The following is an 18,284-nucleotide window of genomic DNA, read 5'->3' as shown; positions in this document are numbered from 1 at the left end:
GAGCGGGGCCCAGGCCCGGCCTCAATCGCTCCTACATCAGGGGAGCTGCGCCCAGCGAAGGCTGCAGGTGGCTCCACGGCGGGCTGGTCGGCCCACTGCGCGGGACCTTCCGGAGTCTCCGTCGCAGGCCTGCAGGTGGGGGCAGGGCGTGGGCGCGGACACACCCCCCGCAGTGCCCCCGGCGCCCGGCAGGGGGCGCGCCCCCCGGCCCACGCCCCACTGGCCCACGCCCCGCCGCACGCCTGGCAGGCCCCCTCGCGCAGGCGCGCTGCGGCGGGCGGAGGATCCGGGCCGCGCTTCCTCTCGCCAGGCCTGTGAGCTTCCTCCCCGCAGAGCCCCGGGCGAGCTGCGCTTGGCCGCCGCCGCCGAGCCCGCCGCCGCCCTCGCGTTCCCGCCCCACCCCGCACCCTGTCGGGGGTCCTGCCGGGGTGGGGTCCGAGTGGGGCGACCCGGCCTCGCCGCCGTCGGGACCGGCCCCCCAGCCAGCGGTCCCTCCCGCCCCAGCCAGCCTGTGGCCGCCGGCGCCTCCGGGGCGTGGAGCGCGGGGAGCCCCCCGCGTCCTGGGCGGCCCCCGGCAGCCGGCGCGACGCTCCAAAATCAAACCGTGGTGGCGGCGTTCGGAAACGGAACTCTGCCGGGGCCGCGCCGGCTACATTGTTTCCTCCCCCGATCCCTCTCGCCCTCCTTCCCCCGCCCTTCTGCCCTGCCCGACCCTGGCCGCGCGGCTGCCCCCTGCGTCCGTCGGGCCGTCCCTCCTCACCCTCTCTCCGCACCCCTGCCTCTTTGTACCGCATCCTCCGGGGACCCCTGCGCCCCTCCCCTCTCCCTGGCGGCATGGACCGTCCCGCAGGCCGCTAATGCTGCCCAAGGCGAGGTGGCCCGGACCGCAGTGCCCTGAAAGGTGAGTGCGTTTGAGTGTTTCCCGAGGGAGGAGGGTGGCGGTCTCACGTCCCGCTTCTGTTACTGCTGTTGCAGCTGCCGTCGCGTCCACTCCCATCCCCCACCGCCCTTACCCCCTCCTTCCCGGTTTCGAATTCTCCCGGGAGTCACTGTCAGCCCGACTGGGAGGGGAGCACAGGACGGAAGTATTGCCCTATGAGCCCCCACAGACTTTGCTCAGGCCAGCCGAGTCTGTCCCCGTTTCCCCCGTGTGGGGTCTGGCTGTAGCCGGGAGGGAAGGGTCAGCCTGGGCCAGAGCCCTGGAGAATGTGCAGTTTGCCATGCCCTACCCAGGGCCTCCCTGCAGGTTCCCTGGTCTGCCTGGTTCCCCTCCCTCGCTTCCCGACAGAGGCCCTGTCTGCTCTAGGAATCCCAGGGCCCAGAGATTGAGCTTGTCACCCTCGGCCTCCCAGAAAACCAGGCTTAAGCCAAGGAACCTCTGACCCTTGGGTGGGGAAACTGGGCAGGGCCTCTGTCCTGGGTAGAGGTGACACTGGGCATTAGGACCATGCCCCCACCTCCTGGCAGCCTGGTCAGCCCATTCTCCCAGGTTCCTCAGGGCCCAGGCCAGGTGTCAGGAAGGGGCGTGTCCAGCCACCAGATCCTTGGAACTTAACTAGGGGTTCCCTTCTTCTCCCCTCCTAGTAGACCAGGGAACTGAGGCTCTAAGGGGGAAGTTGCTCCTCCAGGCTTCTGGCAGAGCTTTGCTGTCTGTCCATCCATCCCCTTCTCACAGAGCTGGACTGCTGTAGGCGGAGGGCAGCCGGGCAGGCACCTTCACTCACCAGGGACACAGGCCCCCACCTGGCCCAAGGGACCCTGTGGGGTGAGCATGTGCTCCCCTACAGAGGGCTGTAGAGGAGGCAGAGGACTTCCGGCCCCAGTTCTGCCTGGGTATGGGCTCAGGCATCTGCACTGCCCCTGGGGCTACCCCCTGGTGCCTGAGGCTGGGTCCCACTGGTGAGGATGTGGGAGCGTCTGTCTGGTGTGGCCCTGGCACTGAGCTGAAACAGCCTGGTATTCAGTCGTGACCCTGCCCTCCCACACCGTTGGCCCAGATGGCATAGGAACAGCCAAATTCAGAGTGTGAACGGGGTCCACATGGGGAAGGTGAGAACCCTGTTTCCACAGGGAGCACCGCACAGCCTTGGCATAGGAGCATTTTCAGGGGTCTGTTCCAAGCTCCCCACACCATGGGGATCTCAGCGTCTTTCTTGATGGGACCCCAGGATAAAGGCAGCAGCAGGAGACTGGGAATGTGGCAGGATCCTCTTGTTCCTGGAAGGGTGGGAGTTTCCCAGGAGGACGCCGAGCCATGTCTGGAGCCCTGCTCAGGCTCTGCCCTTGATTAAAAGTTTTGTTCCAGTCTCCCTGACATGCACAGTGGAGAGGACCCAGATGAGGTCGGCCTGTGAGGCTCCCCTCACCCAGCCCTAACTTCCTTTCCAGCCTGGGGCTGGGGCTGAGGCCTGACATGGTTGAACTGTACCCAGGTGGCCGGGGTCCCACGGCCTTTGTAGAAAGGGGTCTGGCTGCAGGCTGGCACATGTGCAGGGATGTGTTTTCCTACCTGGCGAGCTAGGTGCCTTCCTCCCTCTCAGAAGTGACTGCTTTTCTCTTTGTTGGATCGGGGGCAAGGAAGGACCAGAAAACAGTCCCCAGCACCACTGCAGGGGACACTGGGCCCCAAGACGTTGAGACACTACAGAGCGTACAGGCGGGGGCCGAGGCCCAGGAGCCACGGTTAGCTGCCCCAGCAAGCTGCCAGGTGGGCTGAATGGGCAGGACAGCCTGGGTCCACTTCTGAACTCCCATCTTTTGAGGAATTTCAAAGCCTTGGCACATAACCCCCAAAGAACAGAGGTATTTGGTACCGGAAAGAGAAGGTAGGGAGAGACCCTCATGTGTCTGAGGGGCTTTGCCGTGGTAGAAATGGTCCCAGACACCAGGGCCAGAGCTGGGGGCAGGCGGGGCCCAGGGAAGTGAGTCTGCGCTCATTACGAGAAAATTATGTATGTATTAGTTTCTTAATTTAGAAAGTAACAAAGCACTACAGGAAATGTAGAAAACAAAACAAAAATCACCCACTGTTTCTTCCCTGGCACAGTGACTAGCATTTTGGAGTCCCCTGCCAGTCTTCCCTGGGTTTTTCTCCTTCGTCGCTATTGCCGTGTCAGTGTGCATGCCATGAAACTTTTTTCATTTAATACTGTGTCTGTGGGCATTTTCTCATGCTGCTACATGGTCTGTGTAACTTTGCCTCGGGAAAGCTGTAGAAGTTTCCAAATAGCTGCCACAGCAGCCCTACCCAGACCCTCTTACTAAGAGTATGCACTGTTGTTTCCTGACTGTTGTTGGGGTGGTGGTTGCTACAGGCCCCCAAAGCAGCCAGGAGTATCAGAGAGAGCAGGCAACTTGACACCCATCCAACCTGGTTTCCAGGCCCAGCCATGCCACTTAGGCCCGGGAGGAGGGACCTTGGACAGGTCACCGTTTGAGCCAGGGTTCCTCTATGTACACACCTGGAACAGTGTCCCTGCTCCAGAGGGGAATGTGTGGGCAGTGTGAATGCGCCAAGGTGCTAGAAAGTGCCTGGCACAGCCCCTGGCCGTCACAGGCACTTTGTCGGGGCGGGGGAGGGAGTATTATTGATGGAGTGCCCACCACACGCTGTGGAGAAGACGCTGGGCCAGAGGTGGCTGGTGGCTCACCAGCCAAGGGCTGCTCTGTGGCCCTAAGCCCTTCTAAAACCCTCTGGCCCTGAGGCTCTGGACTGCTCTGGCTGGTGCCTGTCCCGCCTTCCTGCCTGCCCCCTTCCTGTCACCCTGTGATTGGCCGGCCCAGATCATGGCCTGGCCCTGAGAAGATGGGTTACTGGTCGGTTTCTGGGACCTGACCCTACCCATCCTTCTCTTCTGTCAGCGTTGGAGCTGAGTGAACAAGGCCTCTTCTCTGAGAGCCCAGCTGCCTCCCGTCCCCCAGCTTTGGCTACTTCCTAGGCAGGCCCCTCATTTCCCCAGTGGAGATAGAGGCCTACTTTCCCTGGGAAAACTGAGACTTGGGCAGGGAACCCAGGCATTCTGACCCTCAGCCAGCCTCGTCTCTGCACCCTTTCCCAGGGCCCAGGGCAGGGGGGAAGCTGGGGCAGGCAGGGCTTTTAGGGCTCTCCCAGCTGGGAGTGGAAGAGGACCTAGGTGGCCAACAGATCCCTGGGGAAGTCTTATGTGTCAGCAGCCTCCTCCTGGGGAGGTGTTCCCCATCTAACCTGAGTGTGCATTCCCGTGACATTGCGTGCTTCTCTTGTTCGGCTTCTCTGGAGACCAGAGAACTGGGAGTGCCCTCCTGGGACCACCCCCTTGGACAGGAGGAGGAAACCAGTCTCAGCATGGCACCCCTGAGCCTGGGATGGCCCAGGACTACCCCAGGCAGAGGGTCCTCCCCTAGGTGGCCCATTCAGCGCATGACCTCGGACTCTGGCTGCCAGACCTCTGCCTGTGAGCATCTCCCCCCTCCCTGGCCTGGTGCAGGGGAAGTGGGGATTACAGCTGCCCTCCTGTCCCACAGCTTGGGCTGGGATGAGGTCACAGGGTGGGGTCCTCTCCAAGATGCTGGCCTGGCTGGGGTGAGCCCTTTGGATGTTTCTCAGTGCCTCCCCTCCTTGGTTGGGGACAGGATGGGTGGAGGAGCAAGCCACCCCCCACACTAGGCAGGGAGCACTACCTCTCTTTCTCTTCTCTTCTGGGTCCCTTCATCCAAGGGCTGGAAATAGAATCTGCTAAGTAATGATTAAAGTCAAATTTAGACCTAAAAATAAAGAGCTGGTAAAGGAAGAGCTAGTGTGCTCCCTGCGTGGCTGAGGGGAGAAGTGGGCAAGGCGGGACTAGCTTCGGGGGGCCAAGCCCCTTCTTCCCAGGAGAGGCCAAAGCCCACTGGGGTATTGGGAGTGCTTCACCAATTGTGGGGTCTCAGCGAGCAAGACGTAGCCTGCGCCAGTCGGGCAGGTTGGCAGGACCAGGGAGAGAATCCCACTTTTCCCATGGGGAAACTGAGGCCCTGAAGGACGAAGTGGTCTCTCCAGTGCCTGTCTCACCTCTCCTTGGTAGGCCCCCAGGGACCTGAGGGCCCCATGCTGCCCATCTCACCCTTTCTGCCTGCTCAGTTTCTCTTCCTGGTTTTGAGGTACTGTGATGAGAGCAGCTTCTCATCACACACTCGCTGTGTACGCCTCGATGGGGCTGGGCCTCCAACCGCAGCCTTCCTCCGCCTCCCCCGCCCCCACCCCTTCCGTGCTCTGGGCCCAAGTTGCAGGAGCAAGTAGGAGAGAGGCTGCCGGGTGCTCCCCTCTGCCTGTCCTGCTCTCCGCACAGATGGAAGCTTTGTGGGTGGGTGAGAACCTGGTGTCATCTGACTCCTGCCCACCCTGGCTGCTGCTTCTCAGCCCTGCCCAGCACCTGGTCCTCACCCAGACCCGGGCATCTGTGGCCTGTGTTGTCCACACTGCAGTGAGACTGGAGGGGAGAATGAAGAAGGAACCCTGTGAGCTCCCCTGCTGGCCAGTAGGGGAGATCAGACTCAGAGAGGAGTCAGTTAGGGCAGGCTTGTGGTTCCCACTTCCTGGCAGGGCTGGTGGGAGCGCAGATCACAGAAGCTGGGGATCTGCGTAGGCTGGAGCAGCCAGGAGGGCTTCCTGGAGGGGAAGGGCTATGAAAATCAAGAAGCATTTGCGGAAGAAGCAGGGTGCGGGCAGAGGGCAGAGGACGTTGCTTGAGGCTTCTACCCTCTAGGGCTGCGGCTTCTCTGTGTGAGACCTGGTATGGCAGAACGGAGTGGGCACGGATGTAGCTAACCTGTGTTTCCCAAAGCAGGAGGGCCAAGCTCTGGGCAGACCTCCCCTATCTGTCCTTTTTCTTTTCTTTTTTTTTTTGTAAACTTTTATTTATTTAAGGGTGTTTTTCCGGGACCCATCAGCTTCAACTCAAGTAGTTGTTTCAATCTAGTTGCAGGAGGCGCAGCTCACTGGCCCATGTGGGGATCGAACTGGCAACCCTGTTGCTCAGAGCTTGCGCTCTAACCGGCTGAGCCAACCGGCTGCCCCCTATCTGTCCATTTTCACGATGTCATCTGTCCTGCCCAAGGGAAGGTTGGAGGTTTTTCTCCTGACCAAGTTCAGAAAGTTCTGAGCTCAACTCCCTGTTTTACCCCTTGGAAGCTGGGTGACCCTGCTCAGAGCTGTTCCTCATCTGTCAAACAGATCAGCAGGAAAACCTCACAGGGTTTTTGGAGGATAAAGTAACTGAGGCAGGATGGCTCAGTGGGCTCTCATTCTGTGCTTTCCTTTTTGTAGCCTGTCCTTCTGGGAGAGGTGTAGCTATCCTCCTCCCCCACGTGGCAGCAAAGCTGGATGTCCTGTGTGGGGCCCCCATCACTTTCCCTTCCGAGCTCTGTGTTCTGGGGGTCCCATTCTGAGATGGGGAGACCAGGAATCTGGGACCAAAGTTCTAGACAGCCCATGGGCCTCTGGGTTTCAGTCTCCCCACCTGTTACCTGACTAGGAGACGTGGGGTGAGGGACAAGGAGCTGCACGGCTTGTAAGGGCTTGTTGGAGGTCAGCGCGGAGAGGCTGTAAGTAAATGTAGGCACATGAAGAGGCAAACACCACAGCCAGTGCTCAGGGGCAGGCCCCCACTGCCCAGTGATGTAGGTAATTAGGCTCCTGAGCGGTAATTAGAAACCTTTCTGGGCCAGGAGTGTCAGCCTCCAGCCACAGGGGGCTCCCACAGGGGAGGAGATTCCCACTGGCGGCTCTCACTCCAGCCTCCACCCCTCCCACACCGCTACACGCTACACGGAATTTCCAGTGCCACCGAACCATTGGGGTCAGGAAAAAAAGCCAGTGAGTTGCTGTAATTTCATTTTAACATTTTTCAGCCATTAAAGTCGGCCCTCCCCTTAGGAAAGGGGTGCTGAAGGCCAAGGACGGGCTAAGGCGGGGGAAGGGGCCAGGCAACACACTGGAGCCAAATTGGGGCCATCCTTCCAGCACTCCCCTGACCCCCAGGGAAATTTAGGCGTCTCCGAGGGTCTTGTGCCCAGTTCTACAGCTGCCCGACCCTGAGACATCTGCGCAGTGGTGAGGGCTCTGGGACCACCTGCCGAGGTCAATGGGGACCCTCCACCCCCACGGCCTGGTGTGTGGCCAGGGCGTCTAGTGCCTGCAGCCAGGGTGTCCTTTTGCAGAACCAGAGGTGGGGCTGATTTTAGTGCTGCCGAACCAGCCCGACTGCTGACAGCGCCTCGCCTTTCTCAGGTGCACTGCCCTTTCGGAGGGGGCTGCCCAAATTGGAGACTCAGTTATGCTTGTACCTGTCTTGTGACCTGTGGGAAACTTCCCTCGACTTCGACTTCGGAGCCTCCTGGCCCCTTACCCTGAGCCTTCCTCAGCTTTAATTAACTCCCTGTGTGCCAGTTTGAAATCCTCAGCCTGGCCTGATCTTGCGCAGCCCCTCCCAGTGCTCTCAGTCCCCCGCCCCTTCTTCCTGGAAGCCCTCCCTGTTGCCCGTGTCTCCTGTCTGTTGAGGTACTGAGCGCACCTGGCCATAACTGACCATGTGGTAGCCAGGAGGACAGGAGCAGGTCTGCATTTTGGTGGGGCATCGAGTGGAGTTCTTGGGGCCACAAGGGCAGGACCCCCTGAGCCTTTTCCTCCTCCTGCCCATCCCCCCCACAAAACATGGGGCTGGGTGCCAAGGGAGGCTCCTAGAACACTGGTGTAAAGAATGAGAAGGTAAAGTGGACCTCTTGCCTCTAGTGGCTGCCCGTGCCCCGCCCCCCAGACTCCAGCTGGGTCCTGTGGCAGAACCAGTCTCGGGGGGCCATGGCCCTGCACTCCCCCAGGTCTCTTGTGCACTTCCCCTTTCAGTGGGTATTTTTAGCCGGGTGTAAACAGTTACTGAAGGCTCCCACGCCCCATCAGGCAGTCGTTTTGGTGAGAGGTCATGGCAGGAGCCCTTTGACCTACCCTCGTCCTCAGTGGGTGCTTGGCTATGGGGGTCTAAACCAGGGCAGGAGTTTCTGGGCTTTCCCCCCACCCCGCTCCACCCTGCCAGCCTAGGCTCCCAAGAAAGGCCTGCCTGAGGCTGTGGCCACTGACCTCAGTGCTTGGGCACAATGCCCAGCCTGTTCCCGGGGCCCCGGCACAAGGACTGCTGGGAGCAGGCTTTGCGACAGAAAGTTAGAGTGAAGCATTGACTTCACAAAGTTCCCTGTCCCCTAGCCCTGTGGGGGTGGGGTGACAGCTGCTGTCCTTTGGGGTTAAATATAGTCCCATTGGTTATGGGACCTCAATGTGGTGCAGTCAGCCTAGCTTCCCCCTTTTGTTTGTTGGTTCATTCATTCATTCAGCACTCATTTACCCAGCAGCCACTCTGGGCCCAGCCCATGTGGGGACATGCATCAGCCCCCAGCTCTTTCCCTGCACAGCTCCCAGGCCAGGAGCAATGCGGTTCTTGCTGGATGGAGCATGGGCATGTGGGAGAGGCTGTGAGGGCCAGGACAGCCAGCCCAGTTGGGGGACCACGGAAAGCTCCTGGTAGAAGTGGCTTTCCAAAAGTTGTGGACTTTCAGTCTTTTTTTTAGGGGAGATGCATGGAGTTAAAAAAAAAAAAAGTCAAAAAGGACAAAATACACAGTGAAAAGGAAATTTCCCTTGAATTTGATACACCCCCTTCCCATCTTAGAGGCAAACTCTGTCATCAGTTTCCTCTGTGTTTCAAAGATCATCTGTGCATATCTGAATTTGCGGATGAGTTGTATGTCCCCTTGAAAAACACAGTTTGGGGTATACCATATACCTTTCTCTTTCTTACTGCCTTTGGAGTGTTTCAAACCTACCAGAAAGCTGAAATAATAGTATAACGAATACCCATACACCCTTTACCCAGATTCGCCAGTTCTTAACATTGTGCCCCCTTTGCTCAGCCTGTTCTTTTGGATGCATAGACCTGTGTGTGTCTGTGTTGTTCTGCTGATGTGTTTGAGTGTTAGTAGCAGACATCATAGCCTTCACTCTCAAGTAGTTTAGCATGGTCGTTGCCGTAATCACAGTTCCATGGTCACACTTAATGTTGTCTAACATTCCCAGTTTCCCAGTTGTCCCCGAATGGTTTTTACGGCTATTTTTTGCCTCTGAAGCAGAATCCGATTCAGAATCACTCATTGAATCTCATTGTCATGTTTCTCTTTTTCCAGCTTTACTGAGAGATAATTGACGTCACACGGCGTGAGTCTATAAAGTGTGCAGTGTAATGACGTGATGTGCGTGCATGTTGCAGGACAATTACCACAGCAGGGGTAACACGTTCTTCACCTGGCGTAATCATCATCTTGTTGTTGGGGGCGTTCCCTTGGTGTCGTATTTCATCTAGAATATGCCACAGCCTTTGTTTGTTTCGTCACTTATAACATTGGCTTTAAGAATCCAGGCCCATCATTCGGGCCGTGGTTGCACCTCCCTGATGGGAGTCAGGTGAAACCGCTCGGCAGAATACCACCGTGGAAGCTGTGTCCGCGGTGCGTCGGCCGGCGCAGGAGGCAGGCAGTGTCTCTTCTCTCATTGTCGGTGATGCTTCACGTCAGCGTCTGGTTAACGAGGTGTCTGCCAGGCCTCCCTATTGTGAAGGTGCCTTTCCTCTTTCTGGTTCATCGGTGGGGTGGTCCAGCAGCTTCCCGATGACGTGGGCTTGCTTTCGCCATTTCTCCTTACTCTGTCATGAAGCTTGTTGTGTACCGGCAGCTAGAGCTGTTATGTCCCCGTCCCGTCTGGAGTCTGGTGTTCCCTTTTAGGGGTAGTTGGTCATTTATTTACTTGGTCCCTTATTAACAGGCATAAAGATTGTCTCCCTGTCTCCTGCTACTACAAACAATGCTGCAGGGACTGTCCCAGCACATTTTGTTTAGACACATGTGCAGCAGAAGCATTGCTTCCGTTGTGCCCTGAAGGCTGAGTGGAAGTTCCCTGGGTAGAGCAAGGGGAGGGAGTGGGAAGGAAATGCCAAGGCTGATGTGAGAACAGCAGGTGGGAAACAGGTGTAGCTGAGTTGCTGGAGCACCAGCAAGTCTCAGAAAGGTCAAGTGACTTTCCCAAGGTCACACAGCAGAATTGGTGGCAGAGCGAGGAACAGGACTCAGAGCCCCTGACTTCCAGGACAGTGTTCCTGCTGCCTCCACAAAGTGGCCTGAAGCCAGGTTCGCATAACCCGGGAAGGGTCCTCTGTGCCTGACCCAGGACAGCCGCTCTGGCTCTTAGTCCCTGACCTGGAGGGGGTGGCCCAGCTGGACCCTCAGCGCCTTAAGGAGGGATTCCCAACTGGGAGGCTGCTGAACCCCCTGGGCTACGCCAGGGAGGAGCCATCAGAGGCCAGAGCACCTGCAAGCAGGGATTCTGTGTCGCGGCAGGTCTTGTTCCTGGTACCGAGAGGCGGCAGGCCAGCCCTCAGACTAGCCCTGGAGCTGCAGAGTTACCACCAACCCGTTGTGCAGATGGGGATACTGGGTCCCCAGGCCGCAGCCAGCAGAGCAAAGGGGAGAGGTTAGCTCTTCCCTCTTCTCTCCAGATCTTGTCTTCCAAGCCCAGCCCCTGCAGGAAGCCCGTCCTGACCACTGCCGCCTGGGCTTGCCCCTCTCTCAGCACCGCTTGCTTCTCTCTGCTCTGGTGCGCATGCTCTCCTAGGCCAGTGTGGTGCTGGCATGGTGTGGGCAGAAGAGGCAGGGAGGCACGGGGCGGGGGACTGGCCTGAGAGCTCAGCTGTCCCGGGCGAGGATTCTCACTTGAGTTGTGAGCTCAGGCAAGGCCACCTCGGCCTTGCTCGGGGTCCCCATCTGTAAAATGGGGAGAACAGTTGCCTCTCTCTCAGTTGTTAGAGGACTTGATGAGCCATACATGCCAAAGACAAGGCCTGGCACAGAGTAAGTGCTCAGAAAACAGGGCCTGTTATTATTTTTATTATTATCATCAAGTCATTGGGGAGGCGGCGGCAGCTGCTGCAGGCCGGGAAAGGAGTGTTTGCAAACTGACAGCTGGGAGGGTGACTAATGGTGCCACAGCCTCCACGCCCTCCTGCGGTGGCTTCGAGTTATGGGGGGAAGAGGCGGTGTGAGGATATGGAGAGCTAGCAGAACCTCTGTTCAGAAGGGCCTGAAGACTGGGGGCCCCAATTCAAGGTCTGGGCTGTCACCCCTAACTAGCTGTGTGGCTTCAGGCAAATCATTCAACCTTGTGAGCCTCAGTTTCTGCTTCCATAAAATGGGGGTAAGGAGCTTACAGCTCGCACAGCATGTGGCCCACAGGAGCCCAGGGGGTGGTTGCTGTACTCCAGGTGGCTCAGTCGTGCATGTGTGTGATGGTTGGGGGGGCAAGGCTCATCCCCCTTGGGCCTCAGTCTCCCTGTCAGATGGCAGAAGTTGGCCGGCTGGCTTTTGGGGAAGGGAGGAGGGGCAGTGGGTGAGGTTTATGCCAGGCCCTGTGCCAGGTACTTCCGGGCCTCATTCCACTCCCTCCACAGCCTGCTTGCAGGGTATCCCTGTCCCCACCTTTCTGGGTAAAGGATCTGCGGCTCAGAAGGGTTGAGTCATTCACCCTAGTTGCATACTCACCAGAGACAGGTCTGCCTGACTCTAGAACCAGGAGTGTGGCCTGGAAGCGGTGTTGCTTCTCCCAGGTCTGTGCTCTGACACCTTCTTGTTTCCGAGACTACATGCTCTGCTGCTGAGACCCCCAGGTCAGAAGCAAACCCTGGTCCCTCAGGTTGGCATTTGAAGCCCCTATGCCAGGCCCACTCCGAGCAGTGCCCACAGCAGACTGGTGGCTGCTCAGATGGTCAGGGTCTGTCTCCCAGCTCCCCTCTCCAGGGCTGCCAGCTAGGCCAGCTTCGCACGGCTGTACCTGTCTCTCCACCAGCACCTTTGCTCAGGCTGTCACACTAACCTGGGGTGCCCTCTGCAGCCCACTGTGCCTTTCTACGTCCTCCGGTCTCAGGGCTCAGCCCCAGCACTCCCTCCTGCAGGCACCCTCGTAAGCTCTGCAGCCCTTGCTCACCTCACACACACCCCCAGCCACTTCCACTCAGAGGCCTTCGCCCACTACCTGGCCTGGGGTAGGTCATGTTGGTGACCATGGGGAGTCACTGGCCTGGTCTAAGCCTCAGTTTCCTCATCTGTAAAAGAGAAGAGTAGCCCCAGCCCCTGCTTCCTCAGACAGGTACAAGCACGTGTGTGCTGATGGGTTGGCTTGGGGGGCTCTTTAGAGGAGTCAACCTTTTGAAGAAAACATACGCACCAGAAAGTACACTGATCCACGAGGTACGGCTCTGTGAACACAGTGAACCTCCCGGCACGGGGCCAGACAGTCGCATAACCAGCACCCTGAGCCCCCCCACGCCCATAACCAGCACCCTGAGCCCCCCCACGCCCATAACCAGCACCCTGAGCCCCCCCACGCCCATAACCAGCACCCTGAGCCCCCCCACGCCCATAACCAGCACCCTGAGCCCCCCCACGCCCCTTCCAGTCTCGGCCCCCTCCCAGGAGCAGTCGCCATCCTGCACCGTGGATTTGGCCCGATTTTGAACTTTATACGAATGGAACTACATGGCACGTGCTTGTCTGTGTCTGGCTTCTTGGGTGACATGTTTGCACGTTCATCAGTGTGGTCTCATACCTGTAGCTTACTTGGTGTTTGCGGCGATCCCCTGTTCCATGGACATCCCACACTTTATCCATCTGACTCTTGGTGGGCATCTGGGCAGTTCCCAGTTTGAGGTTTATAATAAATCGTGCTGCACTGGACACCTGCCCTGTTCTCCCTTGGGTGTGCACACAGTTGTGGGGTAACTAGGCCATGGGGTCGGTGGACCTTGGCTTTAGAGATACTGCCTGGGCAAGTTTTCATAGACAAAGGGGCCCGTAGAGGACAGGTGGCTTTCCCGAGTCACACAGCACCTTCCCCAGGTTCACAGAACTGCCCTGGGCCCCTTTTCCCCACAGAACAGTTAGCTAGCATCGGGGCTGGGGGAGGATGGGGCAGGTGGCACTGGTGATCCCCAGCCCCCAAACCTTCTTGGCCTGTTAGCCACTGTCAGGCAGTAAGGTCCCCCATGGGCTGAGGGATGGTGGCCCCCTCTGTCCCCCATGGTCTTTGGCCCTCATGCTCCAGCCCCCTCCCCGCTTCAGGGCCCTTAGTCTGCTGAGACTAGGGAGGATGACCCTTGCCCCCAGTCCCAGCCCTGGGGGCTGTTGGCACCGGGACATATTGATGTGGGGAAGGACTGGGGTCTCAGTGACTTGGGACAGGGAGCCATCTCCTCACACCCCTCCCTCCTCAATCTTCCTTTTCTTCCCACAGCTCCCATGGTACCAAGTGACAGCGCAGCCTTCCTGTGACACGGGACGCCAGGTCTTCTGAGAAGATGTCAGCAATACAGGTACCATGGGGGCGGGGTCTAGGCCAGTGAGCGTCCCCCATGGGGTTGCTGAGCAGAAGAGAGAATGAGGGTACAGATCGATTCTTTCCCAGCCCTCTGTCCCAGCCCTGGCTTTCAACAAAGTAGAATTCCAGGGTGCACTCAGACACAGGACCCTCGAGATGGGAGCAGTGGGGGAATCTCAGCTGGAGGGGCCCCAGAGTTCTTGTGGGAGGGGGCGCCAGCCAAGGTGTGTGGCTTCGGAGGTGTGGGCAGGTGGGTGGAGAGGCCCGGCTGCACCCGCCCACTTGTCTGCTGCCCTGCAGGCCGCTTGGCCGTCCGGTACAGAATGTATTGCCAAGTACAACTTCCTCGGTACAGCCGAACAGGACCTTCCTTTCTGCAAGGGAGACGTGCTCACCATTGTGGCTGTCACCAAGGTAACGCACCTCACACACCCACCCCACCTGGCCTCCCACCTCTGGGTCCTGGTTCCCCTGCAGGGAAGCAAGGGCCTGAGAGCATGTCTGAGCTGCCCTCTCCCCAGGACCCCAACTGGTACAAAGCCAAGAATAAGGTGGGCCGTGAGGGCATCATCCCAGCCAACTACGTCCAGAAGCGGGAGGGCGTGAAGGCCGGCACCAAACTCAGCCTCATGCCGTGCGTATCTGAGGAACTTCCTCTTCCAGCCGGGGAAGGAGGGAGGACACGGAGGCGCAGTTCCCACAGAAGAGAGGCAGGAAAGCAGGGAGGTCCGAGGAAAGAGCTGGGACGTCCTGAGGGCTTCTTGCCATGAGGGGAAGGGCGTGGGGCTGGACCTTGGGGGTGGGTGGCGCTAGGACTGAAGAGGGAAGGGCGGCCCCAGGGGGAAGGCCTCCCGGAAGTGGAGCCTGGCAGCCACAGGGGCTGCCGGGGGCACCAGGCTCCGTAGCCCTGCGCTGCTGTGACCCTGGCCCCATGTCCCCCAGCTGGTTCCATGGGAAGATCACGCGGGAGCAGGCGGAGCGGCTCCTGTGCCCGCCAGAGACGGGCCTGTTCCTGGTGCGGGAGAGCACCAACTACCCTGGCGACTACACGCTGTGCGTGAGCTGCGACGGGAAGGTGGAGCATTACCGCATCATGTACCATGCCAGCAAGCTCAGCATCGACGAGGAGGTGTACTTCGAGAACCTCATGCAGCTGGTGGAGGTGAGCGGCCACCGCTGCTCTGGCTGGGTCACGGGCAGTGTCCTCGTTCTCCACGGGGCCGCTATGTGCCCGGTGGGTCCCCGGCCCCATAGGGCCCTCACAGAGAGGGGGCACTACCTACTTCAGGAAATGAAGGGTCAGAGCCATTAAGGCACCCCACCTGAGGCCACGCAGCTATCAATTTGAGGTGCTAGGACTTGAATTTGAGTGTCTTATCTCAGAACTAGCTTCCCTCAAGCCACGCACAGAACTGCATGCCCAAGTGTGTGTATATGAGCATGTCCTGGTGAGCTGCACCTTGATAGCCAGGGTCCCCGGGCGCCTGCCCCCCGTGGATATGCCCTCGTGTCCCTGCAGCTCTGAGGCCAGCTCTGTCGGGCCTGGCCGGGCCACACCGGGCACCCAGGCAGCCTCCCACGTGCCTTCCACACCAACTCTCAGCTCCCTCCCCCTGCAGCCCGGCTGGGCCTCTGGCAGGGGGTGGTCCTGGGCACAGCGAGTATCTGGCCTGAGTCGGGGCTTGCTGTCTGCCTGGGAATGCTGGTAGCAACAATGGTGGGTCTGTCCAGCACCTAGGTATGGGGTGCTGTGGGCAGTGGGCCAGGTGTGCGAGGCTCTCGCCTCCCTAACCCCAGCCCTGCCAGAAACAGGGATCACCCCCACCCAAGGAACACAGGGCTGGGTGGGAAGAGCCTCTGCCTCCCTCTGGTGGTCAGACCTGGGCAGTGCGTGTGAGCGGCTGGTGAGCCTGCCCTGTCCCCTGCAGCACTACACCTCGGATGCAGATGGCCTCTGCACTCGGCTCATCAAGCCAAAGGTCATGGAGGGTACAGTGGCAGCCCAGGATGAGTTCTTCCGCAGTGAGTGGCACCCCATCCCCAGTCTTCACTTGCCTGCCCGCCTCCTGCTACCCAGGCTTCTTGGCATTGCCCCATCCCAGAGGCTCTGGAGACCTCCAAGGGTCTGCACACATGACAGGCCAGTCGGCCGAGGGCAGCCCTGCTGTGACTCTGCTCCAGCCTCAGCACCCCTCATTGCACCCCTCCCTGTCCCCCAGGTGGCTGGGCGCTGAATATGAAGGACCTGAAGCTGCTGCAGACTATTGGGAAGGGCGAGTTTGGAGGTGAGCCGGAGGGGCTGGGAGCCCTTCGAGGGTCCCAGGAACTGTGGGGAGTCTGGGAACAACCCCCACCTCTTTGTTTCCAGACGTGATGCTGGGCGACTACCGAGGGAACAAAGTGGCTGTCAAGTGCATTAAGAACGACGCCACTGCCCAGGCCTTCCTGGCTGAAGCGTCGGTCATGACGTGAGTTGTGCAGGGCTGGGTGGGGAGGCCCCCTGGCGCGGGGGGAGGGAGGAAGAGTCTGGGCAGCCTCTGACCATCCCATCCCATCCCATCCTGTCCTGCCCCAGGCAACTTCGGCATAGCAACCTGGTACAGCTATTGGGCGTGATTGTGGAGGAGAAGGGCGGGCTCTACATCGTGACCGAGTACATGGCCAAGGTGTGTGCCTGCCCCGGGACCCATCCCCCAGGCTGGAGTAAAACACGACTGCCCCAGGCCCCCGCCCCCACCACGCCCTGGGACCCTGCTCTCAGTCCCCTCCCTCCAACTGATGTTTGAAGTCTCCAGGGCTCAGCTTTTGTCCTGGCTCATCACTTACTCACTATGACCTTGGACAACTTGTGTCACCTCTAAGCTTCAGTTCCTTCATCTGTGAAATGGAGATACTAGCAAAGTTTACCTTGGAGATTGATGAGAATTAAGAGATAATGGCTGAGCATAGTGTCCAGCACGAGATTCTGATATTCATGTCAGCTCCTCCCGTGCTCTGCCCCTTTCCTCACACCTCCCAGGGTGTCACCCTTTCCCCAGCCCCAGGCCCGCTGCTCCTGAGGGCTGGAGGGCAAGTCTGACCTGTGGGCCGGTGGGTCTGTCTCCTGCCCCAGGGGAGCCTGGTGGACTATCTGCGGTCACGGGGTCGGTCGGTGCTGGGCGGAGACTGTCTCCTCAAGTTCTCACTGTGAGTGAAGCAGCCCCGGGGGGAGGGGGCCCACCCTGCTATGGGAGCCCCGTCTGAGGGGACATGTGGCTGGCTCGCCCCTAGAGACGTCTGCGAGGCGATGGAATATCTGGAGGGCAACAACTTTGTCCACCGGGACCTGGCTGCCCGCAACGTGCTGGTGTCTGAGGACAATGTGGCCAAGGTCAGCGACTTCGGCCTCACCAAGGAGGCTTCCAGCACCCAGGACACGGGCAAGCTGCCTGTCAAGTGGACAGCCCCCGAGGCCCTGAGAGAGAAGGTGGGTGGGCCTCCCCCGGCCTGCACAGTGGTAGACAGGAGTCCCGGGTCACCCCACCCCCAAATGCCCAGGATCTGACACTGCTTTGCCCATCCACCTGGCAGAAATTCTCCACCAAGTCTGACGTGTGGAGTTTCGGAATCCTCCTCTGGGAAATCTACTCCTTTGGGCGAGTGCCTTATCCAAGAATTGTGAGTGTGGGTGCTGGGGTGTGGCTGGGGATGAGGGAGGGCTTGGCAGGGTGTGGGGGCCTCCTGGGTCTGGGGATGAGGCAGAGCTGAAGGGGACCTCGGAAGAGGGGTGCTGAGTAGGGGTCCGCTCCAGGGATTGGGCCCTGCACAGACTCATGCCCCGCCTGCCCGCAGCCTCTGAAGGACGTTGTCCCTCGGGTGGAGAAGGGCTACAAGATGGATGCCCCCGACGGCTGCCCGCCTGCAGTCTACGAGGTCATGAAGAACTGCTGGCAGCTGGATGCCGCCGTGCGGCCCTCCTTCCTGCAGCTCCGCGAGCAGCTCGAGCACATCAAAAGCCGTGAGCTGCACCTGTGACGGCAGGCCTTGCCCAGGCCCCGGGCCTGTGGGGACTGACCCTGGACAGACTGGCCCTCACGCCCCACTTGCTGGGTCCAAGCCTGACTGAGCCCAGTGGGCCTCTTTCCTGTGTCCCCGTCTGCGCCCCTCTGGCCCCCAGGGACTCCGCCTAAGCCTGGCACCTTCTCTTATGGACCCCCCGTGGGGCGTGCGGAGCCCCTCCGCGGAGGGAAGAGGCCGAGGAGCGGGAGGCAGACGCCCCACCGCGGCCAGGTTTCTCCTGGCCTCCCATCTCTCACCTTCCTAGAGTTTTATTCCTTTCCTTTTTTTGAGATTTTTTCTGTGTGTTTATTTTTTATTGTTTTTCAAGATAAGGAGAAAGAAAGTACCCAGCAAATGGGCATTTTACAAGAAGTACGAATCTTATTTTTCCTGTCCTGCCCTGGAGGGTTGGGGAGACCAGGCCCCTCTCCAGGGACCATGGCCCAGCTTTGTTCCCCATTCCGTGTTCCGTGTCGCCTCGGTCGCCCCGTGTTTGCGCTTGACCATGTTGCACTGTTTGCATGCGCCCGAGGCGGACGTGTCAGGGGCTTGGAGCTCGTGTGCTGCCGCCTGCCTTCCAGATGGAATTGTAATAAACCACTCCATAGGACACCGCTGCCCGGCCTCGGCGCTTCCTCCGCCGAGCCTGCCTGCCCGCCCCCATCCCTGTGCCATCCTGTCCATCCCCTGTCTCTTGTGAGTGGGCCTGCGCTTGCCCTGTGAGTGGAGCGGGTGGGGAGCACCGCCGGGAGAGGTGGCCGCCGCTTTGTGTCAGCTGCACGAGCGAGTGTCCTGTGTCTGCCGTCGGGGGCTCTCATCACCTGCC

At 59.6% G+C, this 18,284-nt stretch overlaps 1 protein-coding gene across 3 annotated transcripts; it reads left to right on the top strand.

Moving 5' to 3' along the window:
- The first annotated feature begins 329 nt into the window (after window positions 1-329).
- On the top strand, window positions 330-18,070 carry CSK (C-terminal Src kinase). Of its 3 annotated transcripts, XM_081048497.1 has the most exons (14): window positions 809-901; window positions 9,187-9,217; window positions 13,337-13,415; window positions 13,721-13,834; window positions 13,942-14,054; window positions 14,363-14,582; window positions 15,349-15,442; window positions 15,640-15,705; window positions 15,789-15,888; window positions 15,996-16,086; window positions 16,533-16,606; window positions 16,691-16,886; window positions 16,991-17,077; window positions 17,252-18,070. In XM_081048497.1, the coding sequence occupies exons 3-14, from the start codon at window positions 13,401-13,403 to the stop codon at window positions 17,432-17,434; spliced, it is 1,353 nt and encodes a 450-aa protein (XP_080904623.1). In that variant the 5' UTR covers window positions 809-901; window positions 9,187-9,217; window positions 13,337-13,400; the 3' UTR covers window positions 17,435-18,070. The 3 variants fall into 3 exon arrangements, with proteins under 3 accessions (XP_080904621.1, XP_080904623.1, XP_080904622.1); XM_081048495.1 differs by lacking the exon at window positions 9,187-9,217 and having other exon boundaries at window positions 330-901; XM_081048496.1 differs by lacking the exons at window positions 809-901; window positions 9,187-9,217 and adding an exon at window positions 10,465-10,525.
- Window positions 18,071-18,284: the final 214 nt, after the last annotated feature.

Source organism: Rhinolophus hipposideros (assembly GCF_964194185.1).
Source record: "Rhinolophus hipposideros genome assembly, chromosome: 5".
NCBI lineage: Eukaryota > Metazoa > Chordata > Mammalia > Chiroptera > Rhinolophidae > Rhinolophus > Rhinolophus hipposideros.
This window is presented reverse-complemented; position numbering and strand designations above follow the sequence as displayed.

Excerpts from the sequence above, each read along its gene's own strand:
- CSK (XM_081048495.1), top strand. Across the intron at positions 16,607-16,690 it reads TGTCTCCTCAAGTTCTCACT|AGACGTCTGCGAGGCGATGG; the intron begins GTGAGTGAAGCA and ends GCTCGCCCCTAG. Across the intron at positions 16,887-16,990 it reads CCGAGGCCCTGAGAGAGAAG|AAATTCTCCACCAAGTCTGA; the intron begins GTGGGTGGGCCT and ends TCCACCTGGCAG.